At 34.6% G+C, this 25,392-nt stretch overlaps 4 protein-coding genes across 7 annotated transcripts; 3 read left to right on the top strand and 1 right to left on the bottom strand.

The window, feature by feature from the left end:
• The first annotated feature begins 1,946 nt into the window (after positions 1-1,946).
• LOC125494899 (uncharacterized) lies at positions 1,947-2,351 on the top strand. Its single transcript, XM_048638779.1, has one exon. The coding sequence runs from the start codon at positions 1,947-1,949 to the stop codon at positions 2,349-2,351; it is 405 nt and encodes a 134-aa protein (XP_048494736.1).
• Positions 2,352-10,379: 8,028 nt separating this feature from the next.
• LOC104885936 (histone-lysine N-methyltransferase, H3 lysine-9 specific SUVH5) lies at positions 10,380-15,155 on the top strand. Of its 4 annotated transcripts, none has more exons than XM_057392673.1 (2): positions 10,380-12,490; positions 14,623-15,155. In XM_057392673.1, the coding sequence occupies exon 1, from the start codon at positions 10,805-10,807 to the stop codon at positions 11,870-11,872; it is 1,068 nt and encodes a 355-aa protein (XP_057248656.1). In that variant the 5' UTR covers positions 10,380-10,804; the 3' UTR covers positions 11,873-12,490; positions 14,623-15,155. The 4 variants fall into 4 exon arrangements, with proteins under 4 accessions (XP_057248656.1, XP_048495756.1, XP_048495754.1 ...); XM_048639799.2 differs by lacking the exon at positions 14,623-15,155 and adding an exon at positions 13,841-14,477; XM_048639797.2 differs by lacking the exon at positions 14,623-15,155 and adding an exon at positions 13,774-14,477.
• LOC125494898 (AP2/ERF and B3 domain-containing transcription factor At1g51120-like) lies at positions 13,875-14,300 on the top strand. Its single transcript, XM_048638778.1, has one exon. The coding sequence runs from the start codon at positions 13,875-13,877 to the stop codon at positions 14,298-14,300; it is 426 nt and encodes a 141-aa protein (XP_048494735.1).
• Positions 15,156-15,951: 796 nt separating the features above from the next.
• Positions 15,952-18,704, bottom strand: LOC104885944 (serine/threonine-protein kinase Aurora-2). Its single transcript, XM_010670526.4, has 9 exons — positions 18,527-18,704; positions 17,934-18,050; positions 17,407-17,553; positions 17,219-17,314; positions 17,027-17,122; positions 16,829-16,925; positions 16,612-16,729; positions 16,446-16,518; positions 15,952-16,359 (listed from the first exon to the last, which is right to left on the bottom strand). Exons 1-9 carry the CDS (start codon positions 18,695-18,697, stop codon positions 16,258-16,260), a joined length of 1,017 nt encoding a protein of 338 aa, XP_010668828.2. The 5' UTR covers positions 18,698-18,704; the 3' UTR covers positions 15,952-16,257.
• Positions 18,705-25,392: the final 6,688 nt, after the last annotated feature.

Below are 25,392 nucleotides of genomic sequence, written 5' to 3'. Positions count from 1 at the left end.
TAAACCGCTACTCAAAGTAGCGGTTTATAAAGATAAACCGCTACTTTGTAAACCGCTACTTCAAGTAGCGGTTTTACTTAAGTTGAAAAAAAAAATTCTCGGCATTTATAAACCGCTACTTGAAGTAGCGGTTTCACTTAGGTTAGAAAAATAAAAAAATCTCGCGTGCCGTCCTACGTGGACCGTACGCAGGGAATTTTTATTTTTTTGGGCATATTTTGGGAATTAAAACCCACTTTTGCATTATACAAGGAAAAAATTCCTTGTGCATTAGGTGGCACTAAAATTTTTGGTTGTATTGTGTAGGAGTGTTCATAACAAGCTCAAACACAAAAATCAGTCTAAATGGGTTGTAGCGTACAGATAAAAAAATGTTTTAACGGTATGGTTACCGAACCAATAAAAGTAACGGTTGAACTGTATGGTTACGATTATGATTTTTGAGTGAACGACACGATTACCAAACCAATAAAAGCAGTCGAAATACCGTAATATTTTTTTCTCTATTTAATTATTGTGAAACATCTTCCAACAATTACATTATTAATTCTAATATTTGTAACTAAGTTACTAGAATTAGAGAAAGTACCAGGCCCGACCCTGAGGGGTGGCGGACGGGGCAAACATTGCCCAGACCTTGAAGGGACCCAAAATATTAAAAAGCTTTAGAATAATAAGCTTGTGTCTTACTAATTGTGAATTGAAGCATGATTCAGTTGTTTCTTTAGCGTCCAGTTCATGTATGAAGTTGTAATTGGTGACTCGGTCAGTAGTTTGATTTTCTCTATCGTTTTCATATTTTTTCCATTTCTAAAAACTTGCTTGAAGCTTAGTGTAATATTACTGTCAAATTAGTTTTGCCAGTACTCAGTTGTACTTTCCACTTCCAGTTGCATAAGCATGTACAATTGGGTTTTCCAACTAGTTTTCCAACTAGCCCTTAAAGGAGAGAGAAATGAAGAGCCACCTCTTACCCAACAATAGGGCTCTTAGGTGTATATTGGGTGTCTCTCCATGGAGACACTTTGCAAAGTGGCTCTTGGAGGAGATACCATTTAGGTTGAAGAAGAGATAAAAACTTGCTTGAAGCTTAGTGTAATTTTTTTTTTTTCTTGCAACCATTTATTGATCTAGTCTATAAAACTACAAAAAAAAATGGTAATAATTACTATCCCAAAAACTTTAATTTTTCTTTATATATAAAATGAGCCTAATATTGGATATATTTCATACACAAAATCTACTATATTCTTTTAATTTATGAAATAACCAGAATTTTTTTGCACGCGATGCGTGCTTGAATTTTTTTTTCAAAACAGAAACTCGATTTTCTTCGGCATAAGAGTCAAAATTTGAAAATTAGACATACAAAGTATAATTGTTTTTAGGATTTTTCGCCAAATGCAACCTTTTATAATAGCGAGTTTGCTAATTGCAACACTTTCATTTCAAACTCTCCAATTGCAGCCTTTTAAATTGAATCTACATTTAAGTTGCAGCCCAATTTGGATTTGGGGCCAATGATGACGTCATGGTTAACCATGGTTAACCCTCCAACGGGAAATTTTTCCCAACATCTTGAAAAACCCTCGATTTTTCTCACTCTCTCCTCTGAACTTCAGTTGCTTAAGTTTATTTCCCTCGTTTTTTCTCTCTGTTTCTTCTCTCAACCATTAACACATCTGAGATTTTTTTTCTCTCTCCTCTCTTTCAATTCAGTGCATTTTCATTTGATTTGGAGTGTTGCGCATCATAAGACAAGGTTAGTACAACTAAATTCTTGGTTTTTCCCCATTTTTTGGGGTTGGGGATTTTTAGGAATTTTTATTTCAAAATTTTTGGGTGAAACAATTAGGGTTTGTTGATCTCAAAAATTAGGGCTTTTGATTTCAAAACCTAAATAAGTGCAATTGTAATCATGATTTGATACTTATGTGGCAGGAATTATGTTTAAGAAGGGTAAGAGGTGTAATTGTGGGCTGTACATTTCAAAAACGAGAGCTTGGACTAAGGACAATCCGGGGCGAAGGTTTTATGCATGCCCAAACTTTGATGCTGACACCAACACAAGGGGATGCAAGTATTTTAAGTGGGTTGATAAGGAAGACCCAACAGATTGGCAGAGAGATGTAATATTAGGACTAATGGAAGACAAGAGACAACTAAGCAATGAAGTTGAGGTCATGAAGAGGAAGCTGATGGAATCAGTTGTACTTGGAAGGAAGAAGGAGACAGAAAAAATTATGTTGAAGATGAAGAGGACAAGGGTCAGTTCAGGACTGAAATGTGAGATTTGGGTAATATGTGCACTTTTGGCCATATTGTTGTTTTGGTACTTCATCTTAACTTGAGATGTAATGGGGGGAATTGTTAGTGTTATGTTTTGTAAGAGCTTCCAATGCTCATTATCTAAGTGTATTAGCAATATGTAAGGTTTTATCAAAGATTGTAGTAAGTGGATTAGTAATGTAATCAATGAAATGGGAATGAAATAACATTTTGTGTTTGTTCAACCAAATTTCACTTGCATTCATAGTTGTTCCAAAGTCCAAAAAAAATGATTGTTCTCCAAACTAAGAAATGCAACATAATATTGTTCTAAATAAACACTATTACACAAATTTGTTCCAAAGCAACATAACATTGTCTAAGCATTGGAAGACTATCTATTCTGACATCATGTGACTTGGACTATGTGGTGGCCTAGAAGAACTTGCTGTGGTTAGCTGAGAAGCTTGTGAACCCACCATATCCAAGTTTGTAGCATGTGAAGCTTGTGCAGCATCTCTGGCAGCAGCTCTAGCAACCTTGTAACAAACAAAAAATAAGGATCAGTTTGTAGCCTTCTTAAGCATTACATGACTAGGATGAGAGAAGGTTAGTACCTTGTCTTGTTCTCTTTTTTCTCTTCTGTGCTTACACCAAGGATCAGTGGAGGGGGGCTTCCCTGTATTTGGGCCTTCATCAGCAGTAGGGGAAACATATGGTTGGTTGTTGCAGCTTCTTCTGTTGTGACCCATGTTCTTGCAATTGCTGCACATGTTCTTCTTCCCTTTTACTCTACTTGCTTTCTCAACAAGCATATCCTCCATTGCTTGCTTTCCTTTCTTCTGAGCAGCCTCTTGTAGTTCTGATGCTCCAATTTTCCTTTTCTTCAATGATGGCCTACCAGGCATTCTCTTATAAGGTGGAGGGAGAGGTTGAGGGTAAGGTGTTTTCACCCATTGCTTAGGCCCAGGGATAGGTGGGACAACAGGGGCATAAGTCTTCTCATACATCTCTTTTGAATACCAGTGAGAAACAAAGTCTTCAGGGTTAAGCCTCATGTATAAAATGCAAGAATATGCATGATGACATGGTATACCTGAAAGTTCCCAACTAAAACAACTGCATGTTTTCTCCCCCAAATCAACAATGAATCTGTCATCATTGTTCTCCACCTCAAAAAGGGTCTCACTACTCTTGGTTAGTAAGCAAAATCTCCTTTGTTTCTCAGCCCACTCAAACTGCTTTGCAACATAGGGCATGAACCTGCCCTCAATGGCATGGATTCCATCCCTCTTTGTGCAGCTTCTTTGCATCACATATTTCCTCATCTATTCCATGTGGGTTAAGATAGGTTTATCCCTAGCTGGCTTCAATACATTATTGAAGCTTTCACACATGTTATTTAACAGCATCTTTGACTTAGGGATAGGACTAAAAGCATACCTAGCCCAACACTCAGGTGGAATGGCATTAGCCCAATTGAATGCAGCCTCAGACAACCCTTTTAGATAATCCATTTGTATATCAAACTCAAACTGTGCACACAACAACAAAATATCAGTGAGAGACTAAACACAAATTATTTGCATATTATAAGGTCATACCTTTGTTGTTGCTGTGGCACAACTCCATAATGCATCCTTAAATGCTTGACCACCAAATTTTTCTTTGAAATTGCACCATATGTGCCTCCAACAATACCTCACAGCAGCTTTTGGCACAACATTAGCAAAAGCTTCTAATAAACCCTGTAGTAATAGGCATTGAAAAGTAAATAGGGTTAGATCATATCATGACATTGTGGTTAACTAATTAAGCAATTATAGTTGATGGATTGAGACACTTACTTTTTGCCTGTCAGACATAAAAGTCCACCCCTCTCCATCAACTGTACCAAGTGAAGAGGCAAGCAAATCAATGAACCAAGTCCATGTGTATGTCTTCTCCACATCCACTATAGCCCATGCTAATGGATATATGTTATTGTTTCCATCAGATCCAACAGCCACCAAGCAAATCCCAGGGTAAGCTCCAGTGAGATGGCAGCCATCTAAACCTATAATAGGTCTACAACCAGCCTTGAATCCATCCAATATGGGCTTCAGGCAAATAAACATCCTCTGAAACACTGGAGGAGGTCTTTCAATGGACTCAGTGCAGCAAATAGCCATGCTTCCTTGACAATGCTGCCTTATGGCATTCACATAATCCCATACCAGCTTGTATTGATCTGCCCCATCCCCATACAAAATGTATTTAGCCCTTGCCCTAGCATACCACAGTTTATGATACCCACATTGAACACCCAAATCTTGCATAATAGCTGACCCAAATCCCTTAACAAGATGCCACCCAGGATCTGCTCTCCACCTCTCCAAGTACTTCTCTGCTAAAAACTCAGCTGTCACCTTCCTATTCCAGTTTTGAAAGGTGCAATTATGCTTCAGTCTAATGCTTCTAATAGACATAGTCTCCTCTTCCTTCAATCTCCTTGCAATAACCTTAAACCTACACACAGTTTTCCCACAAACACAACCAACCCTCTTTGATCTTTTGCTATTCCAGGGGCATTGACATCTGTTGACACAGTAGGCAGTCAACCTACTGTTGTTGTTATGGATGAAGTAGTAGTCATAGTGGCCCTCAATAGCATGTTGTCTCAATGCTTTCCTTAGTATCCTCACTAATGCAAACCTAAGCCCAGGTTTTAGATTAATAGGCTTGCTAAAATCTACATTAGGGTTGAAAATGAGATCTCTTTCTTCATCAGATCCACATAAACTCCCATTATCATCAGATTCAAACTGAAGCTCATCTTCAATTCTAAACCCACCTTCTAGATCTGCAGTTAACCTATCTCCACTCCTTCTATTTTGCCTCTCATCTTCACCCTCAGCTGCTTCCTTCTCTGTTCCACCCTCAGTTGCTTGCCTCTCAGATTCCCCCTTTCTAGCTTGCCTAGTTTTTGGTCCTACACCTAAACTTGAATGAACTCCTTGCAAAATCCCATCACCTACTCCAGCTGCAAACAGATCCTCCTGCACAATATTATCAAAGTCCCCCTCCTGAACTGGGACATCAGATGCATACCCATCATGTTTCTCATTCAGTTGTGGCTCACCTTCACCATCACCACCTTCATTATCACCTTCACCATCTTCCTCATCAGAAACACTTCTCTGTTTCTTTTTCTTAGCACCCTTTGGCTTCCTAGGACTCTTCCCCAAGGACTGTTTTGCCTTTGGTTTTGTTTTTTTTTGGCTTGTACTTGGCTTCTTAGGACTTTGCTTAGACTGACTTTGCTTAGATTCAACTCCTCTGAGAAACTCACTCTTGCCAATAATCACAGCCTCTCCCTGACTTCTAGTTTTCCTCTTCTCTGGGCTACCAACTGCAGGTGGGTTAGGATTTTTTCTCTTTAAGGGTAGCTTTTCAGGTCTAGTGACAGGGGGCTTAATGTTTTTTATTGGCTGGGAAGGGGAGCTATCTCTAGGGTTGCTTTTGCTATTTATTATGTTAACATATGGTTGGTATTTGACAGGTGATAGGGGGGATAAGGGTTTTAGCTGTAAGGGGTCCACATACATTAGATTCCCATTTCCATCATCAAACACTGCATATAAAGTCGGATACCCAGCCTTATCTATGGTCCTATGTATGTCATCAATGTCACTTTCAGAACACAAAACCTTCCTGCCAGTGAGTAGATTCTTCCCAAACTTTCTATACCAAATCTTAAAGCTACCAGTGTATTTTAATTGGTCCCTCACAATCTGTTTCACATAGTTGATGGTGAATCTCCTCACAAGAATTTGACCATCCAAATACATTGACCCCCCAACCCAATTGACCATTAAGTTCTTTTTCTCAAAATTCCCCCCATACAACAGCCTAATTCCAATTTCAGGAGGGAGGGGTTTAATGCCAAAATCCCTGTTCAATTTCAAATTAAATAAAGTTAAAAATAAAAACTTTGCAACCATAAACTTAATTAACAATGTCTTATGTTAGTTTAGGTTTTACATTAATATAAAATATATCTAAATAATCACAGGAATCAAAGTGAATAAACAACAATTATTTACACCATTAAAGAATTGCAAATGGAAAAGATAAAGGAAAGCTTACTTAGGCATATCAGGTCCAGATTTCGAAGTAGAAGATGCTTGTTGGAGCTTCCCGCAAAATTTTCAGTCATTGCCACGTATTTTCGAAAATGCCAGCACGGAAAGGAGAGAGGAGAGAGAAGAGATAGAAAATGGTGGTCCTGGAGAGAGAGGAGAGACAAAGAGGAGAAAGAGGAGAGAGAGAGCAACTGAAGGTCAGAGGAGAGAGAAGGAAAAATCGAGGGTTTTTCAAAAAAATCGAGGGTTTTTCAAGATGTTGGGAAAAATTTCCCGTTGGAGGGTTAACCATGACGTCATCATTGGCCCCAAATCCAAATTGGGCTGCAACTTAAATGTAGATTCAATTTAAATGGCTGCAATTGGAGAGTTTGAAATGAAAGTGCTGCAATTAGCAAACTCGCTATTATAAAAGGCTGCATTTTGCGAAAAATCCTTGTTTTTAGTTGCAAAATTTGATTGGTTTAGTTTCTGTCACTTAAGTCTCTCAACATTCTTTTTGTTTTGTTTTTTTTTCTTTTCAAAGTTAAATTCTATGAACAAAATAAAGTTTTTATTGAATTTATTTATGATTTCTAATATTATAATTTTTTAGTTGATTTTTGAATTAAGTACAGTACTTCATAAATTATAAAAAAAGTGGACACTTTGATTTCAAGTCAATTTTTTCATAGGTAGTAGTGATTTGTATAGATTTATATTTTTTGGTATTTTTGTTTGAAGCCCCATTTGATTTGTAAGTGAATTTGTAATTTAGAATGGGAATGGGTAACATAGTCTCTTCATTTGGGGACACCATAGCTCCCCCTTCTCTTATATAATAGAGATATGTTGTACTTTAATTATTGAATGATATTTACATAACCTTTTTACCTTGATAATTAATCGCTATTATATAATAGAAAAAGATAGGTCCAAATATATGTAAAATTTTTCTTATATATAGGAAACACTATAAAAAATTAAATAATTTTTTTCCTTGTCTAACTTCTAATTAAATTCTGATTTCACTACAGATACCTCTATTTTTTATTACCCACCATTAATTGTGAATGGTTTTATGAATAGTGATCTGTTAGTAATTTTTGTAAATGTTTTTTAATGTATTAACGTTTTAGGTTATTAGTTTTAGTTTGTATGTTAATTTTAAGTTTTAATAAAGTTTCCTGATTATTTGAGTGATTTACGTGATTTTCTCGTATGAGTGATTTGTAAAGTTTCTTATTTTAAGTGATTTGTGAGTGAGTGTTGTATATGAGTGCTATTTGATTTTGACAATTCTTTTGTAATTTAGAAAGGAAAGGGGGGCAAAATAGGCATTTCAAAAGAGGACACCATTGCTCCCCCCTTCCCTTATATAATAGAGATATTAGCATTAAAAATTAATATTTTTTTAAAAAAATCCACAATACATAAATTATGAAAAAGAAATTTTTTGGTAATTATTTAGTTTACATGAATAACATTGTTTATAAATCTTTGATCATAGTATAAATGAGTTTCATTCATTGATATGGAGACCACAAAACAAAAAAAAGTTGAATGAAAAGCTCTTTTAAGAGTTTTATTGTTGTTGGGCGTTTTTAAATATAGTTCTTGAGTAGCTTGAAGGGAGAGAATAGATGAAAAACACTAGAAAGCTAGTTGGAGAGCTATGTACCATTATACATGCTCTTATATGGCATAATAAACTATTTGCTAGACTATGGTAGTGGCTGTCTTGCAAATCTCATTTTCTTTTAAATATTGGCAATTTCACGAGGTTAAATTTTATGCATATAAAATTATGTCTATTCTTATAAATTATAGCAAAGTACTACCTCCATTTCACAATACATGCACCATGTGCTTTTTACTCACTCTAATGCTCTTATTTCGATATTAATATCATTAATTGTATATAAGTAAAAAAATTAAAAAGTTGACATTTAAATTCCTCGTATCGCGACGAATTTAACAAGATCCTACTTGAATATGTTTTTCTTATATAATTTTGAGAGAAAGATTGTCAAAATTGATTGATTCATAGTGCCTAATTGAGAAATTGTGCATGTATTGTGAAACAGGGTAAGTATTCTAATTGAAAACATTTAATATGTAGAACTAGTACTTTAGTTTATAAAAGCACTTTGATTTGAACTCTTCTTTTAAATCTTTATAAGATAATAATTTCATAATGACAATTTTAAAAAAAATCTAAATTTTATATGCATATATCTTTAAATTTACAAGTTATAAACGACTTTTATAAACAAATATTGTTTCGAGACGGTTAACTACCATTGAACGCATTAGGTGGCACTGGAATTTCTGTGCTGTATTGTGCAAGGCTAAATGTGACTATTTGTCCCCCTTAGTGGTAGTGGTCCAATGTTGGTGGTGGTGGTTCTAGAGAGGTAATAGAAATACAAATATAAAGGAGAGGGTGAATATATGATAATAAGAATGTTAAAAAAGGCACGATTACAATTTGTAATGAACTAAATGTAACGTCACCCTTATTTTGGCATCCTTTTTGTTTGTCCGATAATTTTACTGGACTAAGAGCATCCTTATTTATGAACCATATAAAATGATTCACACTCTTCTCCAATCCTTTCTCTTTCCTTCGTGTCATTTTTACGAAACATTTCCATTTTTATTTTTTAACCATAAACAAGTATTAATAAAAGGTTCATCAGTGTCTCTCATCATTTTCCCCTACTTTTTGGAAAATTAGAAATGTGAGAAACATATGCCATAATAATTGTTTATATATAGAGAATGAGAAATTATGAATTTAATAATTTTATTCTTTTTTCAAAATATTTTTTTTGAGATATAAATATTTCAAAGATGGAAAAGATTTTCTTTTTTCAGGATTAGTACAAATACAAAACTTAGCAATATTTCATGCGTGAACTAATTTTATGAACTGTTTGGATTTCCAAATCATTGAGAAAGGTTCATGAATGAATCCGGTTCATGATTATTTAAAGAAAAAAAATTATTCATCCTCATCAACCATTAATTTTTTTCATGGTTAATTAAGCAGGCCTAAGTTTAGATTGTGAAGGTCCGTGAATCAATTGTAAATTAAAATTGCAACGCCTAGATGATGCACACGCTTGTACGTAGAGCATGGTACGCATATGTATATGGCTTATGCACATAGATAATAAGTCAAATGAGTACACATACATAGCTAATAAGTCAAATGAATATACATATGGACATTACTATTTACCGCCCGTATTTACTTAAAAGTTAAAACCGCCCGTATTTACTTAAAATCGCTCGTATTTTTTTCAAAATTTTCCTAAATTACCTCACTCACACTCTCTCTCTCCTCCTCTCACTCTCATTCTCACTTTCTCTCACCTCACCCCAACCACCACGGACAACCACCATCACTTAAACCACCACCACCATGGGACCACCACCACCGAAACTACCACAGCGGCGACCACCACCAACATCGGAACCACCGCGATTTTTTTTGAAAACTGACACAGAGGAAACGAAAATCTATGGAGGAAACGAAAACGTTTCGTTTCTTCCATACGAAAACGTTTCGTTTCCTCTGTGTCAGTTTTTTTTTTTAAAATTCGCTTTCGCGGTGGTGGTTTCAGTGGTGGTTCCGATGTGGTGGTGGTTTCAGTGGTGGTGGTTCCGGTGTGGTGGTAGTTTCGATGGTGGTGGTTCTGGGATGATGGTGGTTCCGGTGGTGGTTGAAGTGAGGTGCGAGGAAGTGAGAATGAGAGTGAGAGGAGGGAAGAGAGAGAGTGAGTATACATAGGGGGTAGTTTAGGAAATTTATGAAAAAATTACGAGTGATTTATAGTAAATACGGGCAATTTATAGCGAATAGGATACATATTTAGGTACTGGTCTTTATGTTCATAATCTAGTGTTTAATGTTCAGCCTGCGTATAATGTTTATCATATGGACATGTGTATCAGTGTATGTAGTAATTTGGGTTAAAATCGTCCAAACTCGTTTACAGTGGGGTGGACGTCCACAGGAGAGCTTGCAGTTGCACTTCTAATTTCCCTCCGTTGTTGCTCTCCAAACTCTTTTCAATGGAGGTCTCTCGAACAACCTCAACCCCCATGAAAACCCCAGAATTCCCTCCCAAAACTTAACTTCTTATTCAAAAACTGAAACCCATCTTCATATCATTTCCAAGAAGAACATCCTCAAAAACCCAGAAACTTAAACAAACTCACATTTCCACTTAACATGAAATCTTTTGGGGGTTAATCATCACCTTTTTGCTATAATTCTTTTTTCTTTGCCATTTTTTCTCACTCCTGGCTTCAAATTTCTCATAAACTTACCCACATTTTACTTAAAATTCATACCCATTCTTTCCTTCCCCTGTTTTTTCAAAAATATCAACACTGCGTTCTTGTTCTTGAGAAACCTAACAATGGAGGCTGAAAAACATGGCAGTAAAACTATTAGGCCTCCATTTTCTCTAGATTTTCCAGAGAATTGTGGGATTTCAAACTCATCTTATAAGGGTTTTTCTGGTATGAACTCATTTCATTATTGTAGAAGAGATTTTCCACCTGGGTGTGGTCCAAATGCGCAAAAAACCACCCAAAATTTCTTAGAAAATGTGTCAGAAAGTAGGAAAAATTCTGGGTTTAGTAGTGATTCTGTTACTTGGAGGCGCAATGTTGCTGCTGTGAAAGGTAAGATTCCTATAGTAGTGAGTAATGTAAAGAAAAATGAGCCTAATTTCAAAGAATCTAGTGAGAGAAAACTAGGAGAGAGAGAAAATGTGGTTGAAATGAACAAGGTTCAGACAGTTAAGAAAAAGGAGCCAATATTGAAGAATTCTGGGGAGAGGGACAAAGTGCTTGAAATGCTGAACTTGTTTAGGAAAAGGTGTAGAGAAATCTCACAAAGTGGTAGAGGAATTAGGAGGATTGATACAACAGCGTATGCTGAATTGAAAAGAGAAGGAAAACTAATGAGCCGGTCTGCGGAGGTTTTTGGGTCTGTGCCTGGGGTAGAGGTGGGGGATAAGTTCCATTACAGGATCGAGTTGTCGTTTGTCGGATTGCATAAGCATTTCGAGCGTGGAATTGATAGTATGGAGTGGGGTGGGAGTAGGGTGGCTACTTGTATTGTAGCTAGTGAAAGGCATTTGGACAAGATGAATGATCCCAATGCCTTGATATACATTGGGGAAGGAGGTGCACTCAAGAGAAATCAAGTTGGGATTCCTCCTGATCAGGAGCTTAAGGCTGGAAATCGCGCTTTGTGGAATAGTATGAAGGAGAAAAAGGAAGTTAGAGTGGTTAGGGGGCTCACATCTGAGAGGTTCTATGGTCATAAGGTACTGTATGTGTATGATGGGTTGTATGAGGTGAAGAGTTGTGAGAAGAAAAAGGGGCCACAAGGGAATATGATCTTCCAATTTCAGCTGACAAGATGCACTGGACAGCCTGCAGTTCCGTGGCAAGTGTGTAGGCGGTATCAGTTTTGAGGTTTTGGATTATGTGTTCTTTTTCCTGTGCAGATAAGGTCTTGCTATGCTTTAATTGTCTCTTTACTTTCTTTAGTTCATTTAGGAAGATGTTAGTTCCTCTGATTCTAGCTTGTAGTTGCTTAATATGGCCTAGAGTGTGTGATTCGGGAAATATTTTTGTAGTGATTAAGTTTTCACACTTGCTGAATTGAAGATTGTTTGTAAGAGCGCATATAGATATAGGTTTATATGGAAGCTAGTAGCCTAGTAGGTTATGTGATTTATGTGAAGACTGAAATATGTCACTTGTAGAGATAGTTGCAATACAATGAATGAATACATGGTGCTGGTTCTCTATTTGTTGTTTCTACTCTTCAACTTCTGAGATCCATGTGTAAGCTTTGGATCCTTTTCGCTGTTCAGACTTCAGTTCCTTTCATTATTTATTTGGATTGCAGGGTAAGAGAAAGGTTTGGGGAGGGGGGGGGGGAGGGTTTCTAAATAGCTTTTGCTTGAATAGGTTTGGAGGCAACGACGTTACTTGGAAGCAACGACGTTACTTGGAAGCATAGGATAAGAAATGGGCTGCGCTTTAGCAAGAATCATATTGGCCATCATCTATCGTGCAGATGGAAGGTAACTATACCATTGTCTTTTTTGCTTTTTAGAATGGAACTATACCATTGTCTTTGATGAAACATAAGGAGAATGATGGAATAATGAACATCCTTTCAACAAGCCTATAATAACTTGAATACTTGCAAGGTTCACCCAGCTATACTTATTTTAAATTGTTTTTTCTTATGAATCATAGAGAAAATGTTGAGATATCAATTACGATAAGATGATTTATATCATGAAGAAAAGCTCCAGCAACCATATTATACGTCAAAAACATTGATTTCTGGCAAACTAAATGCTTAGATTGATTTTTTTTACCTATGTCCTGCTTTTGTCCATGGATTTTTGAGATTGTACTTGGTCCTACTTCTCTTTGTATTTGGGTTTCAGGTTATCGCTCCTTCTCTGATTGCTTTTAGTTTCATTGTAATTAATAAGAAAGATGCTCCATGTCCTGAGATGTTGAGGTTATAATGAGCAGTTTTTCTTGTATGCCTGCTTACCTCAATAATTCTTGATTACTCTATTTTGTGTCTGTTTTATTCACATCACATTTGCACTCCTGATATACTTCAGGTTTTTGAAATATTCTCAAGATATAAATAGTAGATTTCATTGTCACTACTTTGTTGAATAACCCAAATTCTTATTCATGGACATGTTAAGATACCCAATGTGCTCAAGTTCTAAGAGATTGGTCTGTGTGATAACCATTTGGCAGATGATAGGTGGATTCAAGTTTTACTCCTTTCTATCTTAAATTTCTCCTCATAGATGTTACTCTCAAAATTCTGAGGGTTATATTAATTCAACGTTATCATTCAATTCCATGATTAGTTGAAACCAAATATTAAAAGTTGTTCACTTCTTTTAGTTTACAAAATCCTTCATCTCATCTAGGAACTAGATTTCAAGATCCATTAGATTCCACTTGACAGTCTTAGGCATCAGTGGTTATATCTTCACTTGGAGTAAGAATTTATTTGTTGGATCTATAATCCATTTTTCATTTTTCACTAATCATGCCTGTGTTCATGTCAAATTGGATAAGAACAAGTTCCCTTTGTGGATGGTTTCTGTAGCCAGTGACCTCTAACTGTGTGACACGTGTAAGACGGATCATTGGGAGTTCAACCTGATAAAGAAAGAAGCAAATTTGAGGTTACCAAATATGTCTCTGTAATCAGAAAAAAATCCTACACTTTGTTTTGTTTGAGATGTCTTACTTGAAAAGTCTTAATTGTTTCCAAGCCCTTTTCTTGTATTAATAGTGGGAGCCTGAATTCTGTCTGCCGCAGCATCAATCTTCTTCAAACTCTTACCCTTGACGTCTTCTCATAATTCTCCCTCTTCAATCACATTAAGCTGCTCAGCGAGGACTAAATAATTTCAGCAACACATGGAAGGAGGCCAGGCTTCTCGATTCAGAGGTGTTATTTCAAGGAGGACTGGGAAATGGGAGGCTCAAATCACTGTGGACAGAAAGCGATTGTGGCTCGGAACCTATGAAACGGAGGTAGATGCTGCCATTGCTTATGACAGAGCCAGTCTAAAGCTTCTTAGGTTTTCCTCACTTAATTTCCCATTCACCGTCAGAACTCCTCTAGAGATGCAGTTTCAAAGCATGTATCCTTTTGAAACAATCATATCCATGATAAAAAATGGAACTTATGCGTATTTCTTGGGATATAAGGCTAATCTTGCCAGAAGTTTTCTTCCTGGTGTTAGAAGTGGTCAGCGGAGAATAGTCAATGCTGGAATTGGTGGTGGCCCTCGCAATGAGGTTCATGAACCAGTTATGTTGTTCGGTGCTCGAATTGGTTAAAGATCCCAAACTAATCCTGGTCCAAAAACGATCCTCTAAATCTTTTTTTTCCAGCTTATGTCATGATGCTTTTAATGATATTTGGTGTTTTATATGTCAGATTGTCGAATAAGATGTTTTCCCATGTATGAATGTTTGCATTCATGACAATTATCCAATGAAAGACTTCCTGCTTAATCATCTGTCTTGTATTTGTTAGTCTCTTTGATAGTAACCAGTAAACTCCCTGCATCGACTAATTTTAGCTGCATCAGTAAAAGTTTGCATATAGATTTGGAATGTATGCACAGCAGGTTGACATCTCTATTATCAAATTTCTTAGAAGGGGCATTGTGAAGTCCAAACATCTGCAGATACTGCTGACTAGAATAGGCCCTTTACCCATCCATGATCTCTCAATTGATCATTCCCAGTCATTGCAGTGAGGGAATTTTTCGATATATATATATGTACTTTTGATCTAGACTCTGTAGATTATTGTTTATGGCCTGCTTTTCATCTGGAATGATGTCGTTGGAGAAGTTGTCATACATGAGCTATTTCCACATAGTACTACTTAAAGAATAAAATCGTTACTTGGGAGTTCGTGATTGTTCCGTATCTTGTCTGCATCTTGCTACAGCGTACGAAGGTCACACTATTGTTCTCTACTTGCCACCTTATCTATGGTGTTAGTCTGCTGCATCTGCCTTACAACAGAGCAAAAAGACTGCAATCGACATAGTGAAACCCAGCTGAGGGACAGAAGTATTCCTGCATTGTTCATTTGTAACTTTTTTCCATAAACTTGCTACCTAAAGATCTCCCTTATAGCTCTTATACCGTGGTTCATCTTATATTTTTCCAGTGTTAATGTGATGCATGAATTTGGTGAAATAATTCTTCCCTCTCCGGATTTACAGTCACATTATCGTAACATATGTCTATATAAGATGAAAAACGCCTTTCATAATAATGACGTTAGTTTTATCCTCTCAATATCATTAAACAACATACTCCCTCCGTCCCAAAATATAGTTCCCATTTTCCTTTTTTTCACGGTAATTTATGCAGGTAGAATTAAGAGAGATAGTAAAGATTTTTTGTTTATTTAAACAAATGGTGTATGGGAAAAGATGATTTTAGGAGAGAAAATGGAGAATAATTGGTGAAAGAGTATTAATTGTAACATTTTGATTGAATAAACAAAGGAAAAAACAAAATTTAAGAAGCAAATAAATGATAGGACACGGTTTTTTGGACAAATTACGGAAAAATGTGAAACTAAATATGGAAATGGGAACTATATTTCAGGACACCCAAAATGAAAATGGGAATTATATCTTGGGATGGAGGGAGTATTAAGAAATCTGATCCTTTCTCTGTTACTTTTAGTATTCAAGAAAATGTGACTACTTTTTTATTTAATCATCTCTCTTGTAAACAAATTATTGAGTCTTGGTAACAGATCATAAACTTCCTCATTCATAGACTGTTCTCAAATTTCTTTAGATGTAAACTACTCACTGAAATGCACACTGAGTTACAATAACCAGAGATAGCTCATCTTAAGCCAAAAAACTGTTTTACTCATTATTAATTATTACCATGAAAACTAATGCTTTGGCTACATGGTGAGGGATTTGCCCATCAAATAATGCAAGAGAATAACTTTTTGTTAGAAAAGGATATAATTATATAAATTAGTACCCTTTGCCTTTATTTAAGTATAACCAAGAACAGAGATCTGTGATCATTGGGTAAAAAATTCTTATAACTACATTAAATGAATTTAGAGACAAACGATATTCACTTGAAAAGTCTACAGCCCTAGGAAGATAGATAGCTTCTAAAACTTGGGGGCATGGTTGTTTTACAGAATTAGCCATCCTTGGGAAAATGCTTAGGATGACAATTTTACAACAAGTACTTGGTTATATTATATTGGTGTGTCACTACTATAGACCCCAAGATCACATCAGAACTTGTAAAGACCTGAAGGATCTACATTTTGTATAATCCATGGATGTTCCAGAAGCTTGTGCAATGGCAGACGTTCTGACGAGTCTTTAACGAGCATCTGATGTTTAACAATGGCGGCGACTAAATTAGGTGGTGATTAGCATTACAGAAATATATGCTACTGATTCAGTAATCAAACTTTACCTTACTAACAAGGTCCTTTGCAGCTGAAGATACAATGGGTTTGGAGGGGAATTTTAAATCAACTTGCACAATCCTGCAGGAAGATGTGTTATATTACTGATGTAAATTGAAGCTGATACAAAGAGTTATATCAAACAAATAACTCATAACTCGCATAATTGCTCACCTCCTATATGTGTCTGAATGTTCCTTTGCCTCAAAAGGAGGAAAACCATATAGAAACTCGTAACAAAGGACACCGAGGCTCCATATGTCGACACTTGCATCATGTTCGACACTCTCGACTGTCAACCAAAGGAAGCATTCAAAAGGAGATCATGTAACTAGCAATCCAAATTAAGACACTCTAATGATAAAGGACTTTGTTCACAGGAAATGCATACCCATCTCTGGAGGAAGATAGTCAAGTGTACCACACATTGTCTTCCTGCGGTTGAATGTATGAACTGCCCAACCGAAGTCTGCAATTTTAAGTTCTCCCTGCCAAAGTGAACCCATAAATTTCGTAATTAGGACAATCTTTTACATATTTGGAAGCTTAGGAAAAACAGAAAAATTGGTAGCTTAGTCATGCTTGTTACCTGTGCACCTATTAGGAGGTTCTCCGGCTTTATATCTCTGTGTATCACGTGTTTACCATGACAGTAAATAAGTGCCCGAGCTAATGATGCAATATACTGCAACCAAACGAATATGCGAACAAAAAGACTAGTTAGCATTATTTGCTCGCCTCCAAAACTACCTCAGATTTTTATTTCTGGAATGAAACTTACAGTTGCTGCGCGCTTTTCACTGAAAAATTTGCACTTTTGAAGCTCTTTGTACAGCTCCCCTTTGGGTGCATATTCAAGTATCAAATACACGCGTTTCTGCACATATAAGACAGGTTACACTTTCACCTTCGTACAAAAAACGAGGCTATGTCCATCCGTGTTAGCAACTATGTTGCATAGATCAGTACCTGATCGTAGAAGTATCCATATAGACGTAGTATGTTAGGATGACGAAGATGACTTTGTATTTCAACTTCTCGCCGTATCTGATGCTCCACTTGAGACTGTTTCAGCTGGCTCTTGAATAGTACTTTAAGTGCCACAATATGATTGCTCTGATTCAGAAAAATCAACAGTTCAGCAAAATTCTCAAAATTCCCCTTTACATCTATGTTACTTGGATTCGGGTACACATGTAATATCTAAGCATCCGTCTCCACCATTTTGAAAACCATCCCTACTTTTCGTCCAAAATGAATTGTCGAAGTGTCCATACCCATATCAGAATGTTAAGTATCTAACACGAGTACATAAGGTAAAACGAGTACGTAGTTTTGAGTTAATAATAAGTTATCCCTCTTTGTTTCTATCAAATACTGCTATGAATTAAATGTAGATCATATTATATCTCTAGGTTAAAGAAGCCAATATATGTTGAATCAAAATCGACACATTGGAGAAACTAAAGAAAGAACAACAATAGAAGATGGCATACTCTCTTCTCTCTCGCTAAGTAGACATGACCAAACTTTCCTCTGCCGAGAGGTTTTCCGATGTCGAAGTCATTGAGAGTCCACCGTTTCTTCTCGGCTGCAGGAACCTCTTCAGATGCCTGAAAAACACACATATGCATCAAAATTTGTCAAAATCTTCAATTTTCCAAAATATCACAAACAATCTAGGTTCAAATTAGTCAGATCGTAATGAACGCAACACGAATTTGAGTTATTCGAATGAATCAAACCGAAAAAAAGACCTTCAATTTCAGAGAAGAAAACACAAAATTTTCAAACAAAATCGGAAAAGAGGAAATTTACAATGTAAGCATAAAATCTTCCATATTTATTGAAGCAATTCAATCTTGAATTTTCCGGACCAAAGATATGAATGAAAACAAAATGCCGAAAATAAATAAAATCAAAATTATACTTTTGAATTAGCGTCGACATTTCTAAAACCCTAGCCTCCTGAAATTTAATTTCGATTTTCATCAATCTTATGACATTATCAAAATTCCTAATTTTTTTAAAACAATCCAAGAACAAAAATGAGTTGCAATTACAATAAATTTCGTAATCTATTGCTCACCTTTTGCTCGGCCTGGTTCTCCGCAGCAATCGCCATTTTTGCGTGATAGAGAGAGAAATAAGAGAGAGAAAGAGAGGGAGAAAGATGACGATGATGTTGAACTGGAGAGAGAGAGTGAGGGATAGGGAAGGAAATTGAAGGATTCTTCACAACGGTCGAATTTTTTGGCATGACACGTGGACCAATGGGATGCGTCCTGCAATTCAAATTTCCTTTTTGAAAAAGAGAGCGTTTATGAGAGAATCTCTATGTTTTGCCTTTTTTTATCGGTGAATAAATCTTTATGTTGATTTTAGCGTATGCTGGCCGTCGATGCGATGTCCGTACATTCGAATAGACGGCGGAGATTGGATCATGGGTTTTTTAGGCCGTAGTAAGATGTGGATGCGCATGAATATAAATTCCCCCAAGTTTTAGCCGGGAATTTAGCCGTTTTTAGTCATTTACTAGATTTTGGACCCGTGCATAATGCACGGGAACTTTAATACAATAAAAATGTTTATATATCTGCTACATTGAAAACATATAAACGATTATTTACGTCTACTTGATCAAAAACTTTGTGTTTAAGAGAAATACACATTTATATTAATTATAAAGTTGTTTAACAGATACATGATATTCATATATTTTGGAAGACTTCTTTTTAGAGCAAAACAAAATGTTTTAGGAAGCTACTTCATCCGTTCGTAGTCTAATATAATAATGAGATTTTTACACTATTCATTCACTATCATACCCTTTCACTATATATTGTTATTTTTATGTAAAGACAAATATAGTCATGTGGGTATTGTTAGATTCGTCTTGATATATACTTTCAAAATATCAAATGTGTATAATTTTACTAAATAGTAAATAAAGATATTAATAGTAAAAATTGAGCATTGGCAAGCGTGAAAACCCAATTGCTGCAGTAGAAAAAAAGCGGAGGAAGTATAATATAGTCGAAGCAATTATATCATATAAGTAAAGCCAACAACACCTTAGGAGGAAGATTGGAATTCCAGATTTTCTTCCACACTTCCGATACAATAGAATCGCCAACAACTGTATGGGAATTCTTAAAAAAATTAATAAAGTGATGGTCTTATTTAGTAGAACATACCAATTTTGGTGTAGCCCCATAGAAAGCCATCATCTAAGGGTTGAGATGGTAAAGGTTAAGGATCTCAACCGCCTCAACAGGGAGAAAATTTGCACGAACTTGGTTTTCATCCCAGTAACCAGTGGGGGGGTCAATCGTCTCAGAAACTCTCTCTACATTACATCTTCATTTTTTCCTCGAAATGGCCTTAAAGTATTAGACTTCCCATTATCTTTCTGATATAGGAGTACTATTAGGCAATTTTTACCAATGACTGAGAAATGGCTACATAAAATTGGCCATGACTGAGAACTGGTCGGGAGATACAAACCCACCATGCGATAGGGATTGTCCTTGACTTTTGACACAGACCAACTAAAATTGCCTTTTTTGAAACCTCAGAGGAAATTTGTTCCATCTGACGGAATGAGTACCATACGGGGTATAAATACCTTATTCCACGTTGCTACCTAAAATGACCACAATTTCGATGATATATTGTATCATACTTTATTCCCCATTTCATCTGGTGGAATGAGTATCATACAGGGTTTCCCACTCTACTTTTTTCCTAAATACCTTATTCCCCGTTGCTACTTGAAATGATCACAATTTCGATGATATATTGTATCATACCTTATTTCCCATTCCATCTGACGGAATGAGTATAATACAGGGTTTCTCAATTTACTTTTCACCTCCCAAAGACTACCTCAAGTGACTTCAATGGTCCACAATTAACCCTTATTCATTAATTTCTTCCTAAAACCAATTTTCGAATATATTAAGCGAACTAAAGTTTTAATATTCATTAAGACTAATTTAGAAAATGTAAACAAATATAAATACGCACTACTTGTATAATATATGTGTGTTTTATAGGTTCTTTATAAGATGTACATTTCAATATTATCTTCTACATCAAAGAAAAAAAAAACCAAAACAAAGTTAAATAAATTAACAACTTTTCCAATTCAATAACTTTATTTGATCTTTTCAAAACAGTTTCACTCTATTATAAACCAATTAAACTTGAATACTTATAAATCCCCCTTTTTTTTTACATATAAACTTGACAATTAACTCATCTTGTTGATTCACCTTCTAAATTAGTGTCGCAATGCTCATTAGATATCTCTCTTTCCAGTCTAATATCGTCCACACGATTTATGGTTTAAAAATTGTAACATTACTTTTATATAAAATTATAAGATAATTATTTTACTTGTAGTTCCCTAAAATGACCACAATTTTGATGATATATTTTATCTTACATCATTCCCCATTTCATCTAACTGAATGAGTATTATACAATATTAATTATATAAGAAAATCATGGCGCTGCTTAACTTTAATGATGAATAAGTGAGAAATATCTATTTTAGCAAGGAAACTATATTTAATCATGCATATAAGAAATAATTATTGATATCCTATAATGTCAACTACTTCATGATTCACTCATACTTTCATATATAATTTGAGTTTAGGATGTTAAATTTATGAACAGTTATATTAGTTTTTTTTTTGCAAGAATAATTAGTTAAAGAATATTGGATTATATTGAAGAAAAATAATTACTATTCTTAGTTTCTTAATACACGCAACATATTTTTTTTGGGATATTTCATAAAACTTGCAAAATAATTCGCAAACTATTATAAAAATTAAAGAAAGCTTTATTTTATAATTTAAGCACATGTGTCATGTTTTCACTCTCTCTCCTACTCTTTTATTTTATAATTTTTATAGAATGGGCCAAATTCAAAGTGTGTGAATTTTCTTTAAAAATGATATTAGTATCAAGCGTAAGTTCTAATGTATGTACTTATATCGTTTGTTTCATTTGAATGTAAGAATGTGGGAAAATATTTGAGTGACCCTAGTCCCTAAGCCTAAGGTTGTCAACCTTCTTAGTCGCAATAATAGAATAATATATTAATATATATCCAATAAATTGGAGAGAGAATTGCCATATATAGATTAATGTTTTAATGTACTCTTGACCTTAACTTTTTAGTAGTGAGAAAAATATCCATTTTTATCTTTAAACAACTTATCTTGTCTGACATTTTCTTAATTCTCCCTTAAGTTGTCTGAAAAACACTTAATTATTATATCTAAATTTGTTTAATCTTATCTAAATTTTCCAAACTTATATTATCATAGTTATGTCAAAATTAGTTAAAGTAGACAGATGCTTATATATTGGTTTTCATTTTTTTTTACCTAATTCAATTTCTTGAACATATATATAGATGAACTCTTATTTTACCTCTCTCACTTTAACTTTGTTTTTTTAAAAAAAATACTTTTAGTATGTATTGGTCATGGATATGATTTTTTTATGATTATCATATTAGCTTACCTAAACCACTTTGGGACTAAAAATTGAATATTTGAGTTATTATTGTTTTTGTTATATGTAATCTCTAGTCATAATCATGGTGTGTTATATTTTTTTCAACAAAATCATCTTTTTATTTCTTGTTTGGTAATAAAATAAACTTGCATTACTATTATTATTACATTTGCATATTTTCTTGAAGGGGCTAGCATCTCATGATAATGGTTGGTATTCATTACCAAAAGTGAATAATATTAAAAAAAAAACTTATTAGACCAATGTACCCATTGGCTTGAAATTAGGTAATTTTTAAATTAATTATATATATTATATAAGTTTGATAGGTGTGATGAAAAACTTAAAGTTGTTATACCAACGCACCCATTGGCTTGTACTTAGCTAATATTTGTTTTATATTTGAAATTTCATATTTTGACTTTTTGAGTATCTTGTATTAGTGAAAAACTTAAAGTTGTTATATCAATTCATCTTTTTCATTGTATATTTTCTCTCTCCTCTAAATTGGTATTTAGCTTGAAAATAATTCCATAACTGGTTTTTGTGAAAATAATAAGAATGACCGCTAAGATAATATATGATTTTCGTTTAAAAAAAAAAGATAATATTTGATTTGTTTCCTTAATTGATAATTGGTTGATTGATTCCTTTAGTTATTGTAGTTGATATTATTTCCTTCATTGTTACACAATCGGAGGAATTAATTGATTATTGTTAAAATTATTTTTAGCAATGCCACGTGGCATAAGTAAGCATTAGGTCGAAAAGTTGACGGTGAAGGAGAATAGAGGAAGGTTGAGGTCTTGCCACGTAGGACAATTTTTTCTTGCTTTAATATTATATATGATTGCTGCTTATTTGAACGTTGGAACTAATAAAGGTTGGACAACTAGTTGTTAGCTCGGACAATATCCTTAATAATTTATAATATAAATATGAATTCTTAAATCAAACACCTAAGAAAAGTGGGGGAAAAAAAAGTTATACGCATTTGAATACAATCTTTTTTAACGTAGGTTTATGTGTAAGAATACAACCGATGCAATGAATGGTGTAGTAGTTAAGGGTATGCACAAACTGGTTTGGGCTAGAATTTGGACCGCTCCATTGAATATCAGGATTCCGGTCCATCGGACCGAAATTTCTTTTATTTTAGTAAAAAAAAGTTTATATGTTTACAAAAAATTAAAAGGTAAAAAGTTAGAAACTTAAAAACCTATTATTTACTCTTTTAGGATTATTTTTATTTAAATTATTAATTTTAAATATATATAATTTATAAATATATTTAAATAAAATAAAATAAAATTATGGAAAAAAAAAATTCCGACCCTGGCCCAATAAAATTCCAGATTTCGATCCAGCCGGCTGTGGTCCGGTCTTGAACCGGTGCACACTCCTAGTAGTGTTAAGAGTAGGACATGCTATTATTAACATTAACTCAATGAGTATTAATATATACATTTGTATTTAAATGTCTTAAAAATAGAAAATATATTGTCTTAAATTTTTTTTTTCATAAAGACTAACATCAAATTATAGAATAGTTGGTTAGTGCACTTATATCTCAAATGAGAGGTTATGGTTTCGAGACATATAACACATATTTTTATTGTTTGATATGTCATTTTATACACATTTTTATTGTTTAACTAGTTATTAGGTGCGGGCTATGTCCCGGGTAAGAAAAAATTTTCATTTATTAATATAATACTTTATTATAATAACACTAAATACAACTTAGCCTAGTGGTTAAAACTTTAGTATATGTACTTGAGGTATTGGGATCAAACCCTATACTATGCAATTTCTTAATTTTTTTTATTGTACTGCACGGATTACATGAACTAAAACTCTCTATGGAGAGCGCCACGTAGCACAGTTTCTTGTTTTCGCACGCCTTTTAATATACTTGTTTTCGCACGCCTTTTAATATACTTATGTCATCTGACTGTATGGGAGACGGGGGGAGTACATGTGGCAGTATGTCATGTTTTCGTTTTGGATTTACTTATGGCAGAAGGGATCATCATGGGTTTGACTTTAAAATGGGCGGGTTTGGGCACGATTTTTTGCCGCGATCCAGCCGGGTACGGTCATATTTTTTGCGCAAAAAAAATAGGACACGTGCGACTTAAATATGAAAATTTAGGCTACTTTTTTGCGCGGATCGAAAATGGTTTGAAAAGCACGCATGACCTGTCCCAAATTAGTGGGAATTTCGGCCCGAGGCTTTGGCCTAAAACGGGCCACTTTGCCAAAGCCCAAACTCGTCCAGCCCATGATCACCTTTAATGAATCACTTATAAATAAGGGTCAGTTAGTCAGATGGGTATAAAAAAAAGGCGACAATATATGTGTGTCAAAAAATGATTTTCATGACATCAAAAACCTTTTTTTTTTTTTATCAAATTGCACCTTTTCCCCTCTTTTTTAGGTGATCTTTTCTATGCTCTATAACAGCTTCATCTAACATATGAAACTAGTCTTCTACGCACGCGATGCGTGTGTCGATTGTTTGGGTCTATTCTCAATAAATTTCATCAAAATATAATTATAGAAGTGTGATTTATAATTATTGTTATACAAACTAAATACTGTAATCTATAAAGTTTTTAGAAATTGAGATAAACATTTAGATGTAAAGTTTTGTAGTTAAATTAAATTTGTAATTGTTTTTTATTGAGTAACCATTTTTTCTCATTATGTCAAGTTACTTTGTTAGTGCTTATTTAGTTTATTATTTGAATTTTTGACCCATCTTTAACTTAGGAAAGGATATAATTGTACAAAATCTGAATATCCAATTAAATATATATATTTAGCTAAGGATAAAAAAGACATTTGATTGGGGGACACCATAGCTCCCCCTTGACAATTGAGGACCAGAGGTTTGTGCATACCTTTCTTCTAGATCTAGCCAAATTTCTCTAGAAGTAGTCAGAAATAAAACACTTCTAGCTATAGATGTATCAAGGGATCTCAATATGTAAGATATGATGATAGCATCACATCTTTTCCAGGCAGCAAACTTAGGATCAGTGGAAGGTGGTGGATTAATGGTACCATCCACAAAACCTAGTTTATTCTTAGTGGCAAGTGCAATAATCATACTTCTTTGCCATTCACCAAAAGCATCACCATTAAACTTCTCAGATACAATAGGCAGAGAAGTATTTTTAGAGGAATTGATAAAGTATGGACTAGAAGGGTCTTGTGTAACAGGAATTTCAGTATTTTCAGGCATATTGCTTCAATTTGATTTGAAGAAACTGATGAAATAGGATGAAAGAAAATCAAATCCAACTTTCTACAGATTTGATTAAGAATTCTTGTGAAAAACAAATTTTCACAGATTTACAACTGAAACTCTATCAATTGTAGAGTTCAGAAAAGAATTTTATTCTGATCAAA

Source organism: Beta vulgaris, chromosome 2, assembly GCF_026745355.1.
Source record: "Beta vulgaris subsp. vulgaris cultivar EL10 chromosome 2, EL10.2, whole genome shotgun sequence".
Lineage (NCBI taxonomy): Eukaryota > Viridiplantae > Streptophyta > Magnoliopsida > Caryophyllales > Amaranthaceae > Beta > Beta vulgaris.
This window is presented reverse-complemented; position numbering and strand designations above follow the sequence as displayed.